General features: G+C 51.2%; 1 protein-coding gene across 4 annotated transcripts in view; it reads right to left on the bottom strand.

The window, feature by feature from the left end:
• CELF3 (CUGBP Elav-like family member 3) overlaps positions 1-23907 on the bottom strand; it is a 109175-nt gene that overhangs the window by 26264 nt on the left and 59004 nt on the right. For 3 of the 4 annotated variants that reach the window (XR_013228169.1, XM_077320526.1, XM_077320516.1), the window contains 3 exons: positions 7645-7693; positions 5427-5555; positions 2270-2349 (listed from right to left, as the gene is read on the bottom strand). Coding sequence is in view for 3 of the 4 variants with exons in the window: in XM_077320526.1 (XP_077176641.1) it covers positions 2270-2349; positions 5427-5555; positions 7645-7693 (258 nt within the window). In the remaining variant the exon portion in view is untranslated. The remainder of the gene's footprint in view (positions 1-2269; positions 2350-5426; positions 5556-7644; positions 7694-23907) is intronic. The other variant, XM_077320540.1, reaches the window with a different exon arrangement.

Consider the following 23907-nt stretch of genomic DNA (forward strand, 5'->3'; position numbering starts at 1 on the left):
CTGTTGTGGGGAGAGGAATGGGAAGGTGATCGGAAGCCGCTTTGAGCCTCCTTCGGGTAGAGAAAAGCAGCATATAAGACCCAACTCTTCTTCTTCTTCAGTAATCTCAGGGCTTTCTCAGCCTCCCCTCCCTCACAGGGTGTCTGTTGTGGGGAGAGGAAAGGGAAGGCGACTGGAAGCCACTTTGAGACTCCTTTAGGGAGAGAAAAGCAGCATCTAAGAACCAACTCTTCTTCTTCTTCTTCTTCTTCTTCTTCTTCTTCTTCTTCTTCTTCTTCTTCTTCTTCTTCTTCAGTAATATCAGGGCTCTCTCAGCCTCCCCTCCCTCACAGGGTGTCTGTTGTGGGGAGAGGAAGGGAAGGCAAATGTGAGACTCCTTCGGGTAGAGAAAAGCGGCATATAAGAACCAACTCTTCTTCTTCTTCAGTCATCTCAGGGCTCTCTCAGCCTCCCCTCCCTCACAGGGTGTCTGTTGTGGGGAGAGGAAAGGGAAGGCGACTGTAAGCCGCTTTGAGCCTCCTTCAGGTAGGGAAAAGCGGCATATAAGAACCAACTCTTCTTCTTCTTCTTCTAACCTAGTATTATGGGAGGCAGGAGGGTGGGCACTTATAAAGCTGGTCTGAACAATAGTCTCAGGGCTCTCTCAGCCCCACCTCCCTCACAGGAATTTTGAGACTTATTCGCTAGAGAAACACGGCATATAAGAACCGACTCTTCTTCTGGGTGGCGACTTCCCTGTGATGCAGGTGAGTAAAGTCATTTGCTGAGGTTCCCCAATATGGTGCCCCTGGGCACCATGGGGACGGGTGATACCTTTTCCAGAATCCCCCAGATGCTTTTAGAAAGTGGGAGGGATCCAGGTGGGTCATCTGCCCACCAACACTTCTCATCAGCTGTTGGAAATTGGACTGCCTGTGCCGATTTTTAAGAACACTGTTGCAGCCACCAGAGGTCTAGGATTTTCATTGTTTGGCCAAAGGAGAACTGCAGCAGCCATTTTGTGGCTTGCCCCGCCTGCTTTGGCAGCCATTTTGTGCCACCTACTTTTGTGCCTGGGCCAACCATGCTGTGTCCTAATTTTTAAAAAAAGGTTGGGTATCTCTGGCCTTGGAGTACAAAAAAACATTTGGCTTGACTCTGACCCTATACAGGAGGTGGTAAATATAACTCGATTGAGGCAACAAAATGAAGTGACCCGAAAGAGTCTCAAAGTGGCTTCCAATCGCTTTCCCTTCCTCTCCCCACAGCAGATGCCCTGCGAAGTAGATGGGGCTGAGAGAGGTCTGACAGAACTGCCCCATGTGAACAGCTCTAACACGAATGTGACTAGCTCAAGATCTCTCAGCTGGCTGCAGGTGGAGGAGTGAGGAATCAAACCAGGTTCTCCAGATTAGAAGCCTCGGCTCTTAACCAGTACACCAAGCTGGCTGTCTACATTTAATGTCACTGTGAATTTGGACAGATCATAACAGGAAGGGAAGGAGGGGTGAGCCAGAGCTTGGCTCTTGTGGCCCTTTCTTTTGTGCCCAGGTTATATGCCCAGTCACCAATTTGTGGCCAGAAAGGAATTTTTCTCCGGGCCAGATTAGCCCAGGGATCCTGGATGTATTTTGCCTTCCTTCTCACCTGGGCATAGAGCGGGAGATCATTGGGGGGGAGAGGACAGAAGCAGCTGTGAATTTCCTGCATTGCGCAGGGGGCTAGACTAGATGACCCCTGGGATCCTTCCAGCTCTATATTTCAAAGCTGATGCTTTGGGCTGATCCTGCGTTGAGCAGGGGGTTGGACTAGATGACCTGTATGGACCCTTCCTACTCTATGATTCTATGATCCTGCGTTGAGCAGGGGGTTGGACTAGATGGCCTGTATGGCCCCTTCCAACTCTATGATTCGATGATTCTACGTTTTTGTCTCTGTTTGCTAGTTTAGTTATCGGGAGCTGCCAACGATGTCACGATCCACAAATCAACGCAGAGAAATCAGCGCCGGCAAAGCCAGGGAAAGTATCCCAAGTAGCATCCTTGCCGGCCGGCGTCTCCAGCTCAAGTTGGCGACCTGAACAGCTTCCTAGAGTTTGGTTTCTCAAGGCAGTTTTCTCAGGACTGGGCTTTTGAGAGGGTGCAATGGCGAACCATGACCATCAGGAGGCAGCAGAGCTCAGGGAAGAGCCCCACTTCTGAGGGTGGGGTTCAAATGGGAGGGGCTTCGTGGACCCCACGGCTGGGACTTGGGACCCCCGTTGCCTCCACCCCGTCCCCAAAGGTCTCACCGGCAACGTGCGGCTCCCGTGCAACGTGTTGATGGCGGCCTGCGCTTCCGCATGCGTCTGGAACTTCACGAAGGCGCAGCCTGGGAGGAGAGGAGAAAAGTGGGTGACCTTCTGTGCCTTTCCAATCAAATAAATCCACGTCAATCACAGCCTGACCTGTGTGGTGGGTCTGCTGGAGAAGTGACCCTCCCCCAACACACACAACACACCTTTCACACCAATATGGCGCCTTCTCTCCCAGACTGAGCCCGGGGGCAACCCATCTGCCCGGCATGCAGCGGAAACCGGCTGTGCACAGCTCCGATTGGTCAGAGCCGGTGCCGTCGCGAAACCCCCTTCCCTTTCTGCAGAGCAGTTTTCCAACTATTGATTTGGGGTTTTGACGAGCGGACCAACAGGCATTTGACTCAACAAATACACATGTAAGACTTTTAAAGCAGCCAGCCTGAAGCACGGGCGGGATCAGCAAGTCGATAAATGGAATCAGCATTCTGTTCGCACCTGAGGAAGTCAGTTACCTGCACGGGAGGCAGGCAGGGTCACCTCCCCCCCATTTGGGGACAAAGAATTGGGGCTCTCCGCCCCCCTGGATGCCCTGTAGACAACGAATTTCTGAAGCTGGAATTATCTGGAATTCCAGATCAGGTTTAAGGTTTTGGTTATCACCTTTAAGGCCATACGCGGTCTGGGCCCAGTATATCCGAGGGATCGCCTCTCCGCCTACACCCCTCAAAGAGCCTTGCGGTCTACTACCTCCAACCTCCTGGTGGTCCCTGGCCCCCAAGGAAGCCCGCTTGACCTCAACCAGAGCTTTCTCCATCCTGGCCCCCACCGGGTGGAATGAGCTCCCAGAGGAGATCAGGGCCCTGACAGAACCCAAAGAGTTCCATAGGGCCTGCAAAAGGGAGCTTCTCCACCAGGCATTTGGTTGAGGTTGACCGGGACCACTGCTTCCAACTGGCCCTCAGCCCCCCCCCCTATTATGACCACCACTAATCTGCCTAACCCACTGGGTCCCAGTAAGAGTTGAGCTGAGGCTCCTTTGCAGTTCTATCATATTATTATTGCTATTATCATGTTGGGGTTATTGTTGCTGTATTGTTATTGCTGTTGTCACATGTGTTTCCTTATGTTATCTGTACCTGTTTCCGGTTCCCTGTAAACCGCCCTGAGCCTTCGGGAGAGGGCGGTATATAAATATAAATAAATAAAAATAATTTTTAAAAAAATCACAAATAGCATCAATAGTTCCTCGAACTCAGTAGTGACTTCTGTGAGGGGGGTAGCTCTCCAGACCTTGGCAAGTTTTTTCTAAAGCCTGCTCTCTAGTATCCTTCAGCTTGGATATCATACCATGGGCTTTTTGTATGCATAGTGCGAACCCTGCCCTAAAAATAAAAAGGCAAAGGTATCCCCTGTGCAAGCACCGAGTCATGTCTGACCCTTGGGGTGACGCCCTGTAGCGTTTTCATGGCAGACTCAATACGGGGTGGTTTGCCAGTGCCTTCCCCAGTCATTACCGTTCACCCCCCAGCAGCAAGCTGGGTACTCATTTTACCCACCTCGGAAGGATGGAAGGCTGAGTCGACCTTGAGCCGGCTGCTGGGATCGAACTCCCAGCCTCATGGGCAGAGCTTTCAGACGGCTGCCTTACCGCTCTGCGCCACGAGAGGCTCTTGCCCTAAAAATACAGAACCTCTTATCCCAACCATAAATAAGGCGACCTCCAAAGCTCTGGAATTTGGCCCAAAACTCTATGGCCCAAAACTTTGGCCCCAATTCCAGCCTTATCTTGTTGACATCCTACAGATTGATGGGGAGAAACTGGGGCCAAAGGGCTGGTGGCGTGATTGTCCTGGGGGAGAGAAATCACACACACACACACACACACACACACACACACAAAATGCCTTACCTACAGGAAGTTTTAACCATAGAGTTCCTAAGGATTCCTAGAGCTACCAGGAAATGACGAGAGTAGCTCTAATGATCACCAGAAACTCTATGAGGATAGTTTCACGGGGCGGCCATCTTGGTCTGTAGTAGAACAGTCGGAAAACCTTAGAAACCAACAAGATTCCCAAAGAATGAGCTTCCAGAGTTCCCTTTGGGTCCTTGAGGGCTAATGGACTCATACCTTGCTGTTTTCTTGCAAACCAACATGGCCGCCCTCTGAAACGATATTCATAGAAGGCACCACATTCAGCTGCAAGGAGCGGACATCCAACGGCCTTGATATCTGACAAAGGGTGCTCTGATGCTCAGAAGCTCATTCCCTAAAATTCTTGCTCATTTCCAAGGCACTGCTGGGCTCAAACCTAGCAGAAATTCCATGGCAATCGTATCATAGAGTTTCTGGCAATCGCTAGAGCCACCCTTGTCACTTGTGGGTAGCTCTAGGAATCATCAAGAACTCCGTGGTCACAACTTCAGGTAAGTCACCGGGGCCTTACATTTTCTTTTTAAATTTATTATCCTGGTGGCTGTCCCTACAGACCCTAACCCGAAAGATCCTTCTATGACTCACAGTTGCACTATTGGTCCTTCTCGCTCTCTAGCATTTAGCCTGACTTGTAGTAGCTCTCTGGAGCAGGGGTAGTCAAACTGCGGCCCTCCAGATGCCCATGGACTACAATTCCCAGAAGCCCCCTGCCAGCGAATGCTGGCAGGGGGCTTCTGGGAATTGTAGTCCATGGACATCTGGAGGGCCGCAGTTTGACTACCCCTGCTCTGGAGATACCCTCCACTAGATGCCCCAAGGGTTGAACTAGGGACGTTCTGCTTTCAAAAACAGGGAGCCAGAACCCCTGCAGAACTCCCACCCGGAACCAAGAAGGGATCCGGAGCTGAACTGAACGGTAAGGACCGTCAGCTGCAATATTAAGAATTTTTAATGGTTTTAATGTTACTCTTTTTAAGGTTCTGTGGTTGATTTGATCCAAACCAACCCGAGTTGTCTCTCTCGAGAAGCTCAGTCCTATAAATCGAATGAATAAATAAATAAATAAGCAAACTCCTCCTACCGTCCCGTACCTATGAAATGTAAGCTAGCAACGACGCACTCCTCAAAGAAGGAGGTGATTGGCCGTGAGTGGGGGATATTCCACCAATAGGAAACTTCCGGTCAATAGTCGGAGAGCCACCCGTTTCCGCTCACCTTTGCTGGTGCCGTCGGGACCACGGAGTACCGTGCATTCGTCGATGCTTCCAAAAGGCTCGAACATCTTCCGGACATCCTCGTCTGTCTGCTGCTTACCCAGCATTCCCACAAACAGCTTCCTGTCTTCTGGAGAGGGAGACAGGAAGTCGCACAGATCCTTATCGAAAATCTCGCCCGCAAACCACTTGGCTGTCATTTCTACCATGGAGTTAGAACCTCCTTACTCAGTTCCAAACGGCCTGGAATCATAGAATCATAGAGTTGGGAGGGACCTCCTGGGTCATCTAGTCCAACCCCCTGCACTATGCAGGACACTCACAACCCTCTCGCTCATCCACTGTCACCTGCCCTCTTGAACCTTCACCTAATCTCTTATTACTTGCAAACTATCTAGCCTCTGTTTAGAAATCTCCAAAGATGGGGGACCCACCACTTCCCAAGGAAGCCTGTCCCACTGAGGAACCGCTCTGACTGTCAGGAAATTATCCGGAGGTTTAGACGGAATTTAGAATCATAGAGTTGGAAGGGACCTCCTGGGTCATCTAGCCAACCCCCTGCACTATGCAGGACGCACACAACCCTCTCGCTCCTCCACTGTCACCTGCCACCCCCTTGAACCTTCACATAATCAGCCTCTCCATCAGATGGCCATCTAGCCTCTGCTTAAAAATTTCCAAAGATGGAAATTATTTATTTCTGGATCACTAATCTTCCATAAGCCAGCCTCCAGTTGGGGCCTGTAGCTCTCCTGGGAGTTCAGCTCAACTAAAGACTACCAAGATCGGTTCCCCAGGAGAACATGGATGCTTTGGTGGGTGAACATTATGGTGTTGTACCCCACTCAGGTCCCTGTCTTCATCTTTAGCCAAGATAATATTTGGTTTGTGTGTGGACGATGCACACACTACTGGATTGGCCCTCAGTGGGGGATATGCTCCCAAAAGGGAGAAGGCACTCTCCCATTGAGGGCCAATTGAGAGACTTCTATGCCCTCACTGCCCACTTCTGGGCAATGAACCAGAGAAGGATGGATCTGCTCCGCTACGGCACAGCCTGAGGGCCTGCCACCGCAGAGCTTCTCTACTGGCTGGGCAAATGCTCTTCCCCACTGCTTCCAGAGGGGGGGGGGTAAAGAGGAAAGGGACTGCTCACCTGGGGTGAGACCTGCCGGCCTGTCACAGCAGCACGTCTCACTTGGCTGCAGCTGCGCAGTTCAGCACCCTCCCTGCCTCCAGATAGTTGCAGGGGTGGGATGAGCCAGGAGGGGAGGGGTGTTGGCGGCGCACCAGCCAGCGTCCGCATGCAGGCACAGAGCGGCAGATGGCACACTGGCTGCCACAGCGGCCTCGGCAACCCAAAGGGGGGTCATGCCATCAGGTACATTGAGAACCACTGTTTTATGGTTTTAAAGGATTGGGGATTTTATGGGATTTTAATATAATCCGCCTTGAGTCGCAGCAAGGAGGAAGGTGAAATATAAATATACTACTACTACTGCTGCTGCTGCTGCTGCTGCTGCTGCTACTACTACTTCTACTTCTGCTACTACACTACTACTACACCACTACTACTGCTACTACTGCTGCTGCTGCTACTACTACTTCTACTACTTCTACTACTACTATACCACTACTACTGCTACTACTGCTGCTGCTGCTGCTGCTACTACTACTTCTACTACTGCTACTACACTACTACTACACCACTACTACTGCTACTACTGCTGCTGCTACTACTACTACTTCTACTACTGCTACTACACTACTACTACTACTGCTACTACTACTACACCACTACTACTGCTACTGCTGCTGCTGCTACTACTACTACTTCTACTACAGCTACTACACTACTACTACTGCTGCTACTACTACTACTACACCACTACTACTGCTACTACTGCTGCTGCTGCTACTACTACTAATACAAAATGCATCATGGTTTCCCAGCTGGTGCGATTAATTGGGCAGTTTTAGGCCCTAGGCTATCAGCAGTCTGAAGCTGGCCACCTCCCCCACCCCTAAATGACCTGGCCACCCCGGTCCCTAGGTATCAGTTTAAACTTTGAGATCTGAATGTCAAGTATTATCTCTTTAAACAAGGGAGGGTCCGTTAAGCAAACGTCCCCTGGCCAGAATCTGACCCATCAGAATCCAACAGGATAGTAGACTTGGGTGTGGACAGTACTACCCCCACCTCCAGATGTTGAACCTACCTCCTCTGCTTTCACTGTCCGCCGGTTTCACCTGGATCGGCCGGTTCATCTGCAAGGAGAAGGAGACAGGCCATGAAGACGGACCCTTAGAAACTTGTCAGGAGCAAAAGGAGTGGGGTCTCATCTCTCGCACCGACCTGCTAGGAAAGAACTACTCAAAGGAACAATTTTCAAAGGAACAATTTTTTTAGGTTAAAAAGATTCAAAGCAATCCAGTGGGAACGATCCAAGAGATCCCGGCTTCCAGTAATAGATGACACAAAGTCCTTTTTGGCAGAAATACCCCGAGTTGGAATGAGTACAAGCAATAATCCCTTACGGATTGGACTCGAATCAATTTCGGCTTGTTAGAAGGGGGAAACCCTCTTGTTTACCAAAACTCGCCCCTGATGAGTGAACGGTTCGGAGAAGCGCTGAAGCAGAGGCCATTTTCAAATTGCCTTTGTATTCCGTTTTAATAACTGTTTGCTAATGGATTTTCCCCCTGCCATTTCATACAGACCTGTTTTAGCAACCAGCTGCTAGCAAAATGAATGACCGTACAAACCCGCTGGCATTGAGTTAGCTTTGGAGGGAAATGGCTTTCTTCCATTTTCCACCCCTTTTTGTTGCCCTTCTGAATTGCGGAGGTATGAATCATAGAATCATAGAATCATAGAGTTGGATTGGGAAGGGGCCATAGAGGCCATCTAGTCCAACCCCCTGCTCAACGTAGGATCAGCCCTAAGCATCCTAAAGCATCCAAGAAAAGTGTGTATCCAACCTTTGCTTGAAGACTGCCAGTGAGGGGGAGCTCACCACCTCCTTAGGCAGCCCCTTCCACTGCTGAACTACTCTGACTGTGAAAAACCTTTTCCTGATATCTAGCCTATATCGTTGTACTTGACGTTTAAACCCATTACTGCGTGTCCTCTCCTCTGCAGCCAACGGAAACAGCATCCTGCCCTCCTCCAAGTGACAACCTTTCAAATACTTAAAGAGGGCTATCATGTCCCCTCTCAACCTCCTTTTCTCCAGGCTGAACATTCCCAAGTCCCTCAACCTATCTTCATAGGGCTTGGTCCCTTGGCCCCAGATCATCTTTGTCGCTCTCCTAACGTTCTAAGTTGGGCACTGTAGTGCTAAACCAATACGGTGCTATAGAAGCACGATTGGGATGCACTGAATCCGCTGACTCAACAAAGCCGCTCTAGTGCTAGAGTGCTATACTAATTTAACACTATAGCACGATAGCGCTCAACTTACAACATTAAATAAAACCTCTGAGGAAGAGGATGTGGTGAAAAAGGATGGTTTGTGTGTGTGTGTGTGTGTCGTTGGGAATTACCGTAGTGCTTCATGGAGGCTCATTAATGGAAGGAAAGAGCCTCTTGTGGCGCAGAGTGGTAAGGCAGCAGACATGCAGTCTGAAAGTTCTGCTCATGAGGCTGGGAGTTCGATCCCAGCAGCCGGCTCCAGGTTGACTCAGCCTTCCATCCTTCTGAGGTCGGTGAAATGAGTACCCAGCTTGCTGCTGGGGGGTAAACGGTAATGACTGGGGAAGGCACTGGCAAACCACCCCGTATTGAGTCTGCCATGAAAACGCTGGAGGGCGTCACCCCAAGGGTCAGACATGACCCGGTGCTGGCACAGGGGATACCTTTACCTTTTTTGATGGAAGGAAATTCGGTGTATGAAACCTCTATCACTGTATCGCTTTACTCAAAATCGAGCCAAATGACAAATGTCACCAGGTTTAGAACGGTAAAGCATAAAAGTGAAAAACTGAAGGGAACATGCTTCTTTCACCCAAGCATTTCAATGTGTTTCTGTGCTGCAAAGGTTGGAAAAGACTACTCCAGAGTAAGAAACTAGAACTTCTACTTCCTTTTTTTTCAACCTTTTGACCGTGGAGGTTCATCTGAAATAATTTCCAGGCTTCCCGGTACCATGGAAGCGATGTCAGCTGGCCAGGCCCTTGCCACGCCCCTATGCAAATAAAAATATGCAAATAAACATCAAAACCAGCCCCCTGTCTCCTCACCCCATGACACTTTACCTTCAAAGGTTGTGGACCACCCTGCAGTGCTCCCGCAGAGCCCTGGGAGTCCATGAACACCTGGGCTGATTCTGCACTTACTTTGCTTTTTCCAGTGTGGATCCTGCTGAATTCAGATAGATCTGAACTCGGGTCTTCCTCTATTCCCCCCCTCCCACAATTGAAACAGAAAGTGTTCTACACTTGATTGGGGGAAGATCAGAATGGGGAGGGGAGCCAAGCACAGCAGGAGTCTTTTTCTCTATTTTCTTGTATGGGGGGGGGGGGATTGAAGACAGGAGAGGAGGGGAAATAAATCCAAAAGGCAAATCTCTGCTGAGAGAAGTTAGGGCTTCTGGAGCGCAGTCACTTTAAGGCAAGACTTGCAACCGGGAACCAGGAAGTCCTTGAACTGACGCCCTGGCCAATCAGGGAAGACTCCTTTGCTACCAGGCATGGAGAAGGGAGTTAATTCGCAAAAAGCAAGAATCTGCACACTTACTGAAGGTGGTTTTTCAAATATCAAGGGTTATATCCACTTCTGGATATCGCGGAGGAAAGGTAGGGTCACTCCGGATCAATCATGCATGTTGCAGGGGGAAAATTTAAAGTGCCCAAAATCAAAATGGAAATCAAATTCAGTGTAGACGGGAGGGATTCACTCGAACTGGGAGTGGGGTAAACTGGGAGGGATTCATTCGAACTGGGAGCCCCGTGCAGACTATACCCTGGTTGGGAATCCCTCTCTCAGAGTAATCCCCAGGACTTCATGTGACTCAGGGAACACCCAAACCCCCTTCCACGTACACAACTGTGTTTATGTATCAGGAACATGAGATAGCATGTTCTGGTATCCAACCTGAATGGGGCAACTCTAATCCCCCATCCCCTGTTTGTGGCCAAGGGGGACCAGCCCCCCTCCAGATCCAAGTGGGGAAACCCCTGAAGATTTGGGTGTGGAGGTTGGTGAGGAGGTATCCTGGCAGAGTCTAAGGCCACAGAGCCCACCCTCAAAGCACCCAATCTGGCCAGGGAAACTGATCTACGTAGTCTGGAGATCAGCTGTAGTTCTGGGGGATCCCCAGGTCCCACCTGGAGATTGGCATCCCTAGTAGGACTCCTGGATTCTTGGCCAGTCTCCCCGCCAAATACTAGCTTGGGCCAACCCTGCTTCAGTTCTGAGGTGTGATGTTATCAGGCCAGCCTGGGCTATTAAGGGCTGAATCTGCATGGAAATTTTATTCCAATCCCAGGTCGATTCAGTCCCAGCCATCTACACTGAATGCGATTTCCACTTTGATTATGGCTGGCTGATTTAAATTTCCTCTCTGCAACAAGTGAGTGACCCTGCCTTTCCCCCGCGGTATCCTGGAGTGGAGATAAACCTCGATATTTGAAAAACCAGCATGAGTAAGCATGCAGCTGTTTGCTTTCCCTGAAACAGGATGCTGCCTCGAGCCTCCAATGCTGTAGAAAAACCCTGATTGGCCAGGGCGTCAGTTCCTGGTTCCCAGGTTGCAAGGCTTCCCTTAAAGGGGAAGCCCTAACCTCTTTCCAGAGAAACTCCAGAAGCTCTGACTTCTCTCAGCAGAGATTTTCCTCTTGGATTTATTCCCCTTCCTCTGCTGTCTCCAATCCTCTCCCCCCTGCTCAAGAAATGAAAGAAAGAGGCTTCTTCTGTGCTTGTCTTCCCCCTTCTGAGCTTCCCCAGTCAAGTGCAGAACACTTTTCTGTTTCAATGGGGGGGGAGAGATAGAGGAAGATCCGAGTTCAAATCCACCTGAATTCAGCAGGATCCACAATGGAATAAACAAAGTAAGTGCAGAATCAGCTCAGGTCAGTGGGTTGGAGTATTAGGGGCTGGTGGGAATTTTACGATCGATAAAGGCCTGTGCTGTTCCCCAGCGGGTTGGAGTGCCACTGATTTGGTCCCAGAGAAATTCTTTTGGGCCTTCGGCCTGTCTTCTCTGCTCTTCCCCTGCCACCCCCGGCTTTCTCCCAAGAAGGCACCATCAGCAATAGGCGGAGGTTTACGCCTGCCAGAAACGGCTCTCTGTCACTCGCAGGATTAGAAAGGGTTAGATTATCTCAGCAGGCACCCTCGGCCTTTTTCGGGAAATGCATTTGTAATCACGTTAAAGGAAAGCAGCATCGGAGGAGGGCGAGGAAGAGCTCGAAACGCTTAGCGGCGGAGGAGAACGGGGGGGGGGAAAGAAAGCGAGGGTGGTGGTGGTGGGCGATTCTTTGGCAAAGGACTTAGTTGGCCAAGTTTAAATATGCAAAGGGTTGGAGCGCCAGGCAGCTGAAAGAATCGAATCGTTTGGTGAAGAAAAGAATCAATTCTATTAGCAAGGGAAGAGAGAGATAGTCCTAACAGTCTAACTGACTAGAGGCAATCAGGAAGGAAATGGGTGCAAAGCATCGGGAAGTCTCCAATCGAGCCAATCAGGACACAGGAGATTGTTTGAAAAATATCAGGAAGTTCCTGATCAGCAGTGCATATAAAATCTAGGGCAGCTGAGCAAGGACATTCTAGAGTCTGCTGTTCGTTATCATGAAGACTGGCAGCACTGTCCCCCTGCTTCTTTTCCCCTTCTCTGTCCGGCACACCACGATCCTCCAGGAATGACCACCAGAATGCTAGATAAGTATCTCGAAACTAATGCTCAATCCAGACAAGTTGAGGAACGCTGACAGAAGGCGGGCCCAGGGCCTTAGGTATGGGTGATATGCCAGTTGTTCATAGGATCACACTGTCCTGTAAGGCAGAGGTAGTCAACCTGTGGTCCTCCAGATGTCCATGGACTACAATTCCCATGAGCCCCTGCCAGCATTTGCTGGCAGGGGCTCATGGGAATTGTAGTCCATGGGCATCTGGAGGACCACAGGTTGACTACCCCTGCTGTAAGGAACACCCTAGATCAGGGGTAGTCAAACTGCGGCCCTCCAGATGTCCGTGGACTACAATTCCCAGAAGCCCCTGCCAGCATTCGCTGGCAGGGGCTCCTGGGAATTGTAGTCCACGGACATCTGGAGGGCCGCAGTTTGACTACCCCTGCCCTAGATGGTCCCAAGTGCATTATCCACCTCCTGTGCTGTCCCTTTCTGGAGACCCTATGTTGTCAAGCTTTGGTCACCACTGAACTTGACTACTGCAAAATGCTACACGTAGGGCTACCCTTGACGCCTGTTCAGAGCAGGCCAGGATACGGCTGCCAAGGCTCCATTCGGAGCTGATGGTGAGAACTCACCTAACTTCCTACCTTTTCAATCTTCACCAGCAACTATGTTTTTTGTTTCTGGGTTAAAATCTGGGTGGCTTCTAAATCCACCTGCAAGCTTGGGCCGGGGCCTGGGCCTCTGGGGGTGGGAAGTGACCCCAAGCCACAGCCGACTCCTGGCGACCCTCTTGGTTTCCCTTGGCAGGGGAGGCTCAGAGGGGGCTGGCCGTTCCCTGCCTCTGCATAGGGACTCGGTCCTCTCCCATCCAAATTCTCACCAGGGCCTTAGTTTCCGTGGTGTGATGAGGTAGGGCAAATCTGAGCCATCCAGTTCAGGATTCCAGACTACCTTTTTTCACATATTGCTTCCCTGTGAATTAAATTCTGCTTCAGGTGCAAGCATTATCCTCAGGGGAGTCACTGCTGCTAAATTATGAATGGGGATTTTAATAGGGATTGTCTGTTTTTATGTGGGGTTTTGTCATGTAACCCGCCACAGGGCAGCTTGCTGTGAATGGTCTGCAATAAATTGAATGAATGAATGAATGAATGAATGAATGAATGAATGAATGAATGAAGGAAGGAAGGAAGGAAGGAAGGAAGGAAGGAAGGAAGGGAGGGAGGGAGGGAGGGAGGGAGGGAGGGAGGAAGGAGGGAGGGAGGGAGGGAGGGAGGGAGGGAGGGAGGAAGGAAGGAAGGAAGGAAGGAAGGAAGGAAGGAAGGAAGGAAGGAAGGAAGGAAGGAAGGAAGGAAGGAAGGAAGGAAGGACGGAGGGAGGGAGGGAGGGAGGGGGGAGGGAGGGAGGGAGGGAGGGAGGAAGGAAGGAAGGAAGGAAGGAAGGAAGGAGGGAGGGAGGGAGGGAGGGAGGGAGGGAGGAGGAAGGTAGGAAGGAAGGAGGGAGGGAGGGAGGGAGGGAGGAGGAAGGAAGGAAGGAAGGAAGGAAGGAGGGAGGGAGGGAGGGAGGAGGAAGGAAGGAAGGAAGGAAGGAGGGAAGGAGGGAGGGAGGGAGGGAGGAGGAAGGTAGGAAGGAAGGAGGGAGGGAGGGAGGGAGGGAGGAGGAAGGAAGGAAGGAAGGAAGGAAGGAAGGAAGGAAGGAAGGAAGGAAGGAAGGAGAATGGGGTGCTTTCTGTTGCAATATGCAAGATCTAGAGCAGGGATTCCCAGTATTTCAGGGGCTCCTCCACAGTCGAGAGCCAGCATGGTGTAATAGCAGTGCAGACTTCTAAACTGGCGAGCCGGGTTTGATCACCCGCTCCTCCTCCACATGCAGCCAGCTGGGTGACCTTGGGCTCACCACGGCACTGAGAAAGCTGTTCTGACGGAGCAGTGATATCAGAGCTCTCTCAGCCTCACCCACCTCACAGGGTGTCTGTTGTGGGGAGAGGAAAGGGAAGGCAACTGGAAGCCCCTTTGAGACTCCTTCGGGTAGAGAAAAGCTGCATATAAGAACCAACTCTTCTTCTTCTTCAGTAATCTCAGGGCTCTCTCAGCCTCCCCTCCCTCACAGGGTGTCTGTTGTGGGGAGAGGAGAGGGAAGGCAATTGGAAGCTACTTTGAGACTCCTCCGGGTAGAGAAAAGGGGCATATAAGAACTGACTCTTTTTCTTCTTCTTCAGTAATCTCAGGGCTCTCTCAGCCGCCCCTCCCTCCAACAGAGTCCAACAGAGGAAGTGTGCCTGCCCACGAAAGCTCATCCCTTGCATAAACCTTTTTTGGTCTTAGAGGTGCCCCTGGGCTCTAAATCTGTTCTGTAGAACAAGGGTTAGACAGTCAGACTGAAAGCCTCTCTCCCCGCCCCACTTTCTGGACAAATTTTTTGTTTCTCTTCACGATAAAACTATTTTATTCTTTTAAGCAACTTGGTGCTCTAGTCCAGGGGTAGTCAAACTGCGGCCCTCCAGATGTCCATGGACTACAATTCCCATGAGCCCCTGCCAGCATTTGCTAGCAGGGGCTCATGGGAATTGTAGTCCATGGACATCTGGAGGGGCGCAGTTTGACTACCCCTGCGTCTAGTCTCTTGAATGTTTAACCGTTGCCAATGCTTTCCATGGGGGTGGAGGAGGGAAATGCACCTGGATCACAGAAACCCTTCCTGAAGGATACCTTCCAGACCTCTCCCACTGCCGTGTCAAGGCAGTTAGGAAAATCATCTCTCTTCTGGCAAGCCAAGCTTACAAGCAGATGTCATATTCCCCCCCCCCCCCCACGGCTGCTATTTTTACATCTTCATTATTGCGATGAAGTCATGGGTTAGTCTTTATAGCTTTCAGATCTTTTTTTTTAAATGATGAATTACAGGGCTGTAGCCAGGGGTGGTAGGGGGTGCTGGCAACGTCACAAATCGACTGACAAGCAAGAGCTGGGATCTAGCAAAAAAGAGTTTTTTTAAAAAAAACCCAAATGCCAGTTGGTGGCGAGAGAATGCGTCCCTCTGTTTTCCGGAAATAAATAGGGCCAAGTCCTAGAATTCACCCGACCCGTCGCAGTCTTTGCAGAGGGAAAAACCTCAGAACATGAGAAGAGGAATGCTGCAGGATCAGACCCGTACACCTGGGCCCATTCTGCACAGGTTAGATCTGCCTTTCTCAACCTCTCTACCATTGAGAAACTCTTGAAAAACTCTTTAGGCTTCAAGGAACCCCCGGAAGAGACGTCAGCTGGCCACGCCTTCCTGCCACGCCCCCAGAAGTCACCTGTCACCTGAAGGGACATGCCCAGAAATTCCCACCAGATGTGACAACACCAGGACAGCAAAGATATATTTGCCCTGGACGCTTCCCTTCCCACCCCCTCCAGGCCCGTCATTGGACACGTTGGGAGGGGCGGGACAGGTCGACATGACCATATATGGTCGTATCACCCAATTTTTAGAAAGCTTTTATCTATATAAACTAGGTGAGCTCCCCCTCACTGGCAGTCTTCAAGCAAAGGTTGGATACACACTTTTCTTGGATGCTTTAGGATGCTTAGGGCTGATCCTGCGTTGAGCAGGGGGTTGGACTAGATGGCCTGTATGGCCCCTTCCAACTCTATGATTCTATGATTCTATTCTATGATTCAGGTTTACAGTCATGGCCAATTTGAGAGTCAATGTTGTGGGTCCCCTCTCCAGTTGGAGTGATTACATCTCGGCTCCGAACATCTGCCCCCCCCCCCCTGTGCTGCCTCTGAAAGTTTCCAGGTTAAGAATAAGGTTGTCGCCATCTGGAACTATTGTAGTGTCATGGGGTTTTTAATGGGGTTTTATGGGTTTTATTGTATTGTTGGATTTTATGTAACCTGACAGAGTGGTTTCTCAGTGGAACAGGCTTCCTCGGAAGGTGGTGGGTTCTCCATCTTTGGCAGTTTTTAAGCAGAGGCTGGAGAGCCATCTGATGGAGAGGCTGATCCTGTGAAGGCTCAAGGGGGTGGCAGGTGACAGTGGAGGAGCGATAGGGTTGTGAGTGTCCTGCAGAGAGCAGGGGGTTGGACTAGATGACCCAGGAGGTCACTTCCAACTCTATGATTCAGTGATTCTAAATTCCGTCTCAACATCTGGAAGAAGTTCCTGACAGAGCAGTTCCTCAGTGGAACAGGCTTCCTCGGGAGATGGTGGGTTCTCCATCTTTGGAGATATTTAAACAGAGGCTGGAGAGCCATCTGACGGAGAGGCTGATTCTGTGAAGGTTCAAGGGGGTGGCAGGTCACAGGGTTGTGGGTGTCCTGCATAGTGCAGGGGTTGGACTAGATGACCCAGGAGGTCCCTTCCAACTCTATGATACTATGAGTCTAAATTCCGTCTCAACATCTGGAAGAAGTTCCTGACAGAGCGGTTTCTCAGTGGACCAGGCTTCCTTGGGAGATGGTGGGTTCTCCATCTTTGGAGATATTTAAACAGAGGCTGGAGAGCCATCTGACACCTCTGAGCCATCTGATGCAGAGGCTGATTCTGTGAAGGTTCAAGGGGGTGGCAGGTCACAGGGTTGTGGGTGTCCTGCATAGTGCAGGGGGTTGGACTAGATGACCCAGGAGGTCCCTTCCAACTCTGTAATTCTAGGATTCTAAATTCCATCTAAACATCCGGAAGAAGTTCCTGACAGTCAGAGCGGAACAGGCATCCTTGGGAGGTGGAGGGTTCTCCATCTTTGGAGATTTTTAAGCAGAGGCTGGATAGCCATCTGACGGAGAGGCTGATTCTGTGAAGGCTCAAGGGGGTGGCAGGTGACAGTGGATGAGCGAGAGGGTTGGGAGTGTCCTGCATAATGCAGGGGGTTCGACTAGATGACCCAGGGGGGCCTTCCAACTCAATCATTCTATTCTAAATTCAGTTAGTCTTGAAGGGGCTCCTGGACCATGGCTCTAACACGGCCGCCCATCTTGAGCTGACCTTCTGGAAGACAGACTCTCTGGCCTTGCGCCCCACTGAGCTCTCTGTCCTTGCTAAATCTCCAGGGGTCTCCTTACCTGGAGCTGCCAACTACCCCCTGTGAGGTAGGCAGGAGGGCTCTGCCAACTAGAGGGGCCAGCAGAGGGATGGGCTCCCCCATCCAAAGCGCCCTTCCCGGTGATGGCCAGGGACCACGATGAAACGGTATGAAGGCCAAGCTGTTCTTCGGCTCTGGGCCATCTTGCTGACCTCTGGCCTCCGGCGGGTTTGCACACAAAGGGATTTTAAGGGCTGCTCCCGGTAAACCAACACTCTGCTAATTGACTGGTCGATCAATGCTGATGCTTAATGCGCCATGGTGGGGACTCTTGTCGGATCAAACGGGGACCACCAGGAGGAGGGAAAAGCCAGGGCAGGAAGAAAAAGGGAAAAAAAAGAGAATGTTTTTGGGACTGCCGCCATGGGATCCCTTGTACGAAGGGCTTGCCAACCTCCAGGTGGAGCCTGGAGTTCTCCTGGAATTACCACTGGTCTCCCAACAATAGAAATCAGTTCCCCTGGAGAGAAATGGCAGCTTTGGAGTGAGGGAGGAAGACTCTAGCAGGGGTGGCCAAATGGTGGCTCTCCGGATGTCCACGGACTACAATTCCCATCCTGGCAGGGGCTCATGGGAATTGTAGTCCGTGGACATCCAGTGAGCTACTGTTTGGCCACCCCTGTTTCTACATCATTCTATCCTGCTGGGGATCCTCCCCAAACATCACCCTCTTCAGGTTTCACCCTCCGTGTCTCCAAGAATTCTCCAACCTGATCTGGCCTCCCTACAGGAAGGCATTCTAGAAACTCCCATCTCTCCAAAGTAGCAAAGGAAGAGCTGGTTTTATACCCTGCTTTTCACTGCCGAAAGAAATCTCAAAGCACCTGACAATCGCCGTCCCTTCCTCTCCCCACAACAGACACCCTGTGAGGAAGGTGGGGCGGGGAGAGCTCTGAGAACAGCACTATCGGGACTGTGACTAGCCCAAGGTTACCCAGTTAGCTCCATGTGGAGGAGTGGCGAATCAAACTAGGATAAAATGACCCCCTTATGCATAGGGTGGTCCTGGGGAACTGTAGAACTACCAGCTCTGATTGGAGGGTGAAGTCTGGGGAAGGCGGGGCTTGTGGAAGGGAGGGGTCTAGCAGTGTATATTGCCAGAGCATCCATCTGAAGCAGTTGAGGGTTGCTTGCTAACTACAGGTTCAGAAACACCAAAAAATGGAGGACAGAGCATGGGAGAGCAGGTTTAGGGCAGGGCCTGTTGGGCTAAATGTTAAAAATATATCATTAATCTCAGGAGCAGAGAAGCATTGTCACAATATTGCTGATTCTCCATGTTTCCCGGATAAGGGGTGGGAAACTGTCTAAACAAATTACAAAGATGATCCATCGCCCATGGCCAGAAGAAAAAGAAATTTTACAAAGATAGAAGCACATCTTACAATGTCCCTGTAGGGACATTGCACACACTGTGAACAGGTTAACTAGCTACAGCTCCAAGCCCAGGTCGGAGAAGAAGAAAATAGGTCATATAATCCTAGAATAATAAAATTGGACGGCGTCTTAGAGGCCATCTAGTCCAACTCCTTGCTCAATGCAGGATCAGCCTAAAGCATCCAGGATAAATCCATCTTGTATAAGATGAAAGCAAGGGCCAAAGAGGCTCGAGATCTAACCCGTCAGAGGTTGGGGCCGATTGCCAAGTGCACCCCAAAGAGAGAATTCGCTTAACTCTTTCCCTCCCTGATCCTGATCGCACACAGAGCGATAACCTTGGCAGGTCCATGCAGTCAACCTCCCGAAGAAGCCATCTTCTCCAGGAGAAATGCAGTATATGTTTTAAAGAAGTAGTTTACGTCACCTGTATATCAGTTGCAACTTGGGGGGGGGATCTCTAGGTCCCCACTTTAAAAAGCTATTTTTACCCCAAGGAAACTGGTCTTGTCTTTGAGATCCCAGGTCTCATCTGGAGGTTGGCAACCTCAGGTCAGGAAGCCAATGACGCTAAAAGAGGCAGGCGAGACCGAAGAAGTATTTTAAGCATTTGAAAGGTTGTCACTTGGAGGAGGGCAGGATGCTGTTTCTGCTGGCTGCAGAGGAGAGGACACGCAGTAATGGGTTTAAACTTCAAGTACAACGATATAGGCTAGATATCAGGAAAAAGTTTTTCTCAGTCAGAGTAGTTCAGCAGTGGAATAGGCTGCCTAAGGAGGTGGTGAGCTCCCCCTCACTGGCCGTCTTCAAGCAAAGGTTGGAGACACACTTTTCTTGGATGCTTTAGGCTGCTTAGGGCTGATCCTGCATTGAGCAGGGGGTTGGACTAGATGGCCTGTACGGCCCCTTCCAACTCTATGATTCTATGATTCTATGACTAGATGGCCTGTATGCCCCCTTCCAACTCTATGATTCTAAGGTAAAGGTAAAGGTATCCCCTGTGCAAGCACCGAGTCATGTCTGACCCTTGGGGTGACACCCTCTAGCGTTTTCATGGCAGACTCAATACGGGGCGGTTTGCCAGTGCCTTCCCCAGTCATTACCGTTTACCCCCCAGCAAGCTGGGTACTCATTTTACCGACCTTGGAAGGATGGAAGGCTGAGTCAACCTTGAGCCGGCTGCTGGGATTGAACTCCTAGCCTCATGGGCAAAGCTTTCAGACAGCTGCCTTACCACTCTGCGCCACAAGAGGCTCTCTATGATTCTATGATTCTATAAAAGAGATTCTCCAGATATTTCCAGATAGCTCTGCTAACAATAACGTTCTGGAATATGGCAAAGGGATGGTGGGATCCCTCCCACAGGATATGCGGATGGCATCATTTTTATGTGCCCCTGGTGTAAGAAGAGAACATTTTTTCTCCCAGAAGGCTTTGAACGAAGCTGCATTTTGCTTGATGCCATCCACCTGAGGTTTGCCAATTCCCCAGGTGGGAAACAAGCAGTCGAGGAAGCCGGGAACCGGGCTACAAAGGTAAAGTCAATAAACGAAGTCCTCTTTTATGCCAAAAAATAAAGCGTGCCAGAACGTAGACCGGTTATGAAGCGTTTTCAAACATATCTTCTTCAGCGGCAAGTCAACTAGAAATATTACAACAAATTTTTATGTAGGACCAGTATCAAGGACAACCTTAATGCCATAGGATCAGGGGTGGCCAAACTGTAACTCTCCAGATGTCCATGGACTGCAATTCCCATGAGCCCCTGCCAGCATGCTGGCAGGGGCTCATGGGAATTGTAGTCCACGGACATCTGGAGAGCTACAGCTTGGCCACCCCTGCCATAGGTCAAGAGAAAAAAAGTCATCTTCTCTGTATCCTCCAGTTGGGGCCTAGAGTTACCGAATTACGACCGATCTTCAGATGACAGGGAAGGGGCTGCTTTGGAGGGAGGCCTCTATGACACGGTGCCCCTCCGAGGTCCTGCTCCTCCCCAAATTCCACCCTCCGTGGGCACTGTCCTCAAATCTCCAGGAATTTCCGAAACTGGGGATATTCCAGCTTTCTTGGGAGATACATGAAATGGCCTCCAGTGGATTGTCCATTTGGCAGAAGGGTGAGGAGTCTAGAATTTCCCACTGTAACCCCCCTCCCATCTTTCCATGTGGGGATGGGGAGGGTGCCGCCCAGTCACCCAGCATCTTCTGCCACATCCTCCTTTGCCTCCATCGTCAGGTTATCTCCCGTTGCCACAGCAACCGACTCTTGGTCCATCACTCCTCCACTGTGCCTTTCATTCCCCTCCCCTCCGTACAACTCTCCCAATTCTTTCATGATTCTTGCTTTCCCCTTTCAAACCCGCCCCCTTTATTTTTAAATCCGGACAAACTCGTAAAGAGACGGCACAATGAGGAAACGGGACCACAGTCCTTTTCATCAGAAAAAGGACTGGAGATTTTTTTTTGGGAGGGGGAAGATCAAAACCAGGCCCAGGAGAGTCAATTCCTTGGGAGGGGGATTCCCAGCCCCGGAAGACTTCGTGGACTTGTACCTTGATGGCCTCAACATCTACCACCTCCGCCATCTTGGGGTGACGGGGCCAGGGGCCTAGTGGGAATTAGAGCTGCTTTGGAGGGAGGCCATTGTGGTATGAGACCCCATTGAAGGCCCCCTCTGGGCTCCCTCCCCAAAGCTCGCGTTTCCCAATGCAGAGTATTGATGGATCAGGGCCAACCACAGGGCAGAGAGGCCGAGGCCTTCAGCAGAACCTCAGAAGACCCCGGCCGGATCAGATCAGGGGTCCGTCTAGTCCAGCCTCCTGTCTCACACAGGGGCCAGCCAGTTCCTCTGGAGGGCCAACAACAGAGCATGAGAATGTCTTTGTGAGAATATCAGAAGAGCCCTGCTGGATCAGACCAAGGGTCTCTCTCGTCCAGCCTCCTGCCTCACACGGCGGCCTCAACCAGTTCCTCTGGAGGGCCAACAAGAGGGCCGAGAGTCCGAGGCCTTCATAAGAACATCAGGCCAGCTGGATCAGGCCTGTGGTCGCAAAGAGGCCGAGGTCTCCCCCTCATGTTGCTTCCTGGCACTGGGATTCAGAGGTTGACTGCCTCTGAATGTGGAGGTTCCTCCGTCACGACGGCTGATGGGCCTCTCCTCCAAAAACATGCCTCACCCTCCCTGTGTCAGTCCACAGCATGGGAGCAAGATTCGAGGCTCAACGCATCCCGCAAGATTTTTTTTTGGGGGGGGGGGGTGAGCTTCCAAGAGTCAGAGCTCTGCACCTGACAAAAGGAGGCTCTGACAAAACGCACCTCCACCGAAAACCTCTTGGGCTCCTAAGGCGCTCCCGGTCTCAAATCTAGCCTACAAACGTAATTTTATTTATCGCAAGAAACCGACATGGAATCGTCCCCTTTTCTCCTACGATTCCCGGACTGGAAACGCGCTCCCGACTCCCCTCTCGAGGGCCGCGAAACGGAGAACCGAACAAAAACAAAACAGAACCAGCCGTTAACTTTCGGGTCCCTCGTCATCTTAGTCAGAGAAGGGAGGGGGGGAGGCAGGGGCGGGAGGGGGGATAAAAAGAAGAGGCACAGATGCCCGGTAACTATGGCGACGGGAGAATATACTCCATGGCAACCGCCCACTCATAACTAATTTACCCATCCCGTTGCCATGGGAACAGCACCGACGTCATCACCTATCTCTATTAACAATGACCGGAGACTTTGGGAAGGGAAGGGGAAGGGGGGGGGGGTGGAAGGTGTGCGTGCAAAAACAGCTGGGGGGGGAGGGAAGGAATCTCCCCCCATCCACCCCACCCCCCCAGCAGATCATAAAAGGGATATTTGCAGAATAAACGGGGGTAAATCGCCCACGGCGAGATTAGCAGCGAGCTTAGGGGGGCTGGGTCGTCCAAAGACCGTCCCAGCCCCCAGCCCCCCCACCCCGCCATAATTGGGTCCTATGCACAGTGCAATTCGGATCTGGGCGGCCCTCCACGGATTATACAATTTCCAGCGCGGCGCTCGGAAGAGTAGGCCCGTGTGCATAATCCCCGGCCTCGTGGGGCCGCTCTTCCAGTTTCCTCCACGGTGTGGAGCCCTGGCGAGGCCCGGCCGTTGCCAGGCAGGTGCAGAAAGGGGAGAGATGCACAGCAGCCAAGGGGTGTGTGTGTGTGGGGGGGGTGGGCTTCAGACAGGTCCGTGTGTAAACATCGATCTCGAGCGCACCAGGCCTGGACCCGCGTACGTCTGTACCTGCGGAAAAGCTGGCGCACCGTCAGCTTATGAAAGCGATCAGGCGTAGGGTTCCCAACTCTGGGCTGGGATATTCCTGGAGATTTATTGGCAGAACCTAGGGAAGCGTGGGGACCTTGTTGTTATGTTGTTAGGTGCGAAGTCGTGTCCGACCCATCGCGACCCCATGGACAATGATCCTCCAGGCCTTCCTGTCCTCTCCCATTCCCCGGAGTCCATTTAAGTTTGCACCGACGGCTTCAGTGACTCCATCCATCCACCTCATTCTCGGTCGTCCCCTTCTTCTTTTGCCCTCGATCGCTCCCAGCATTAGGCTCTTCTCCAGGGAGTCCTTCCTTCTCATGAGGTGGCCAAAGTATTTGAGTTTCATCTTCAGGATCTGGCCTTCTAAGGAGCAGGCAGGGCTGATCTCCTCTAGGACTGACCGGTTTGTTCGCCTTGCAGTCCAAGGGACTCGCAAGAGTCTTCTCCAGCACCAGAGTTCAAAAGCCTCAATTCTTTGACGCTCGGCCTTCCTTAAGGTCCAACTTTCGCAGCCATACACTCGAAAGCTCTCGCCTTGCTAGCACTCGAAAGCTCACGCCTTGAATACATCTTTGTGGGTCTTAAAGGTGCTACCGGACTCTGGTTTTACTGGACCTAAATGGTTCAAACTAGGCCAACTTTATTAGATCTTGGGTACTAAGCAGGGTCAGCCCTGGTTCCAGCTTGGGTGGGACACAATCCTGATAATTCAGGCCGTGCCAAACTACCTCGGTTATCTCTTCCCTGGAATACCCTGTGGGTTTCCAGCACTTTGGCTGAGACCGGATGGCTCTTTTCGCCACCCAAATGGGGTCCAGGCCAGTTGAAACGTCCTCTGACCTGCAGGGCCTGGGTCTTGACGCTGCCAAAGACCACCCCTTTCTCCGAGCACCCCA

The sequence above is a fragment of the Paroedura picta genome, chromosome 1, assembly GCF_049243985.1.
Source record: "Paroedura picta isolate Pp20150507F chromosome 1, Ppicta_v3.0, whole genome shotgun sequence".
NCBI lineage: Eukaryota > Metazoa > Chordata > Lepidosauria > Squamata > Gekkonidae > Paroedura > Paroedura picta.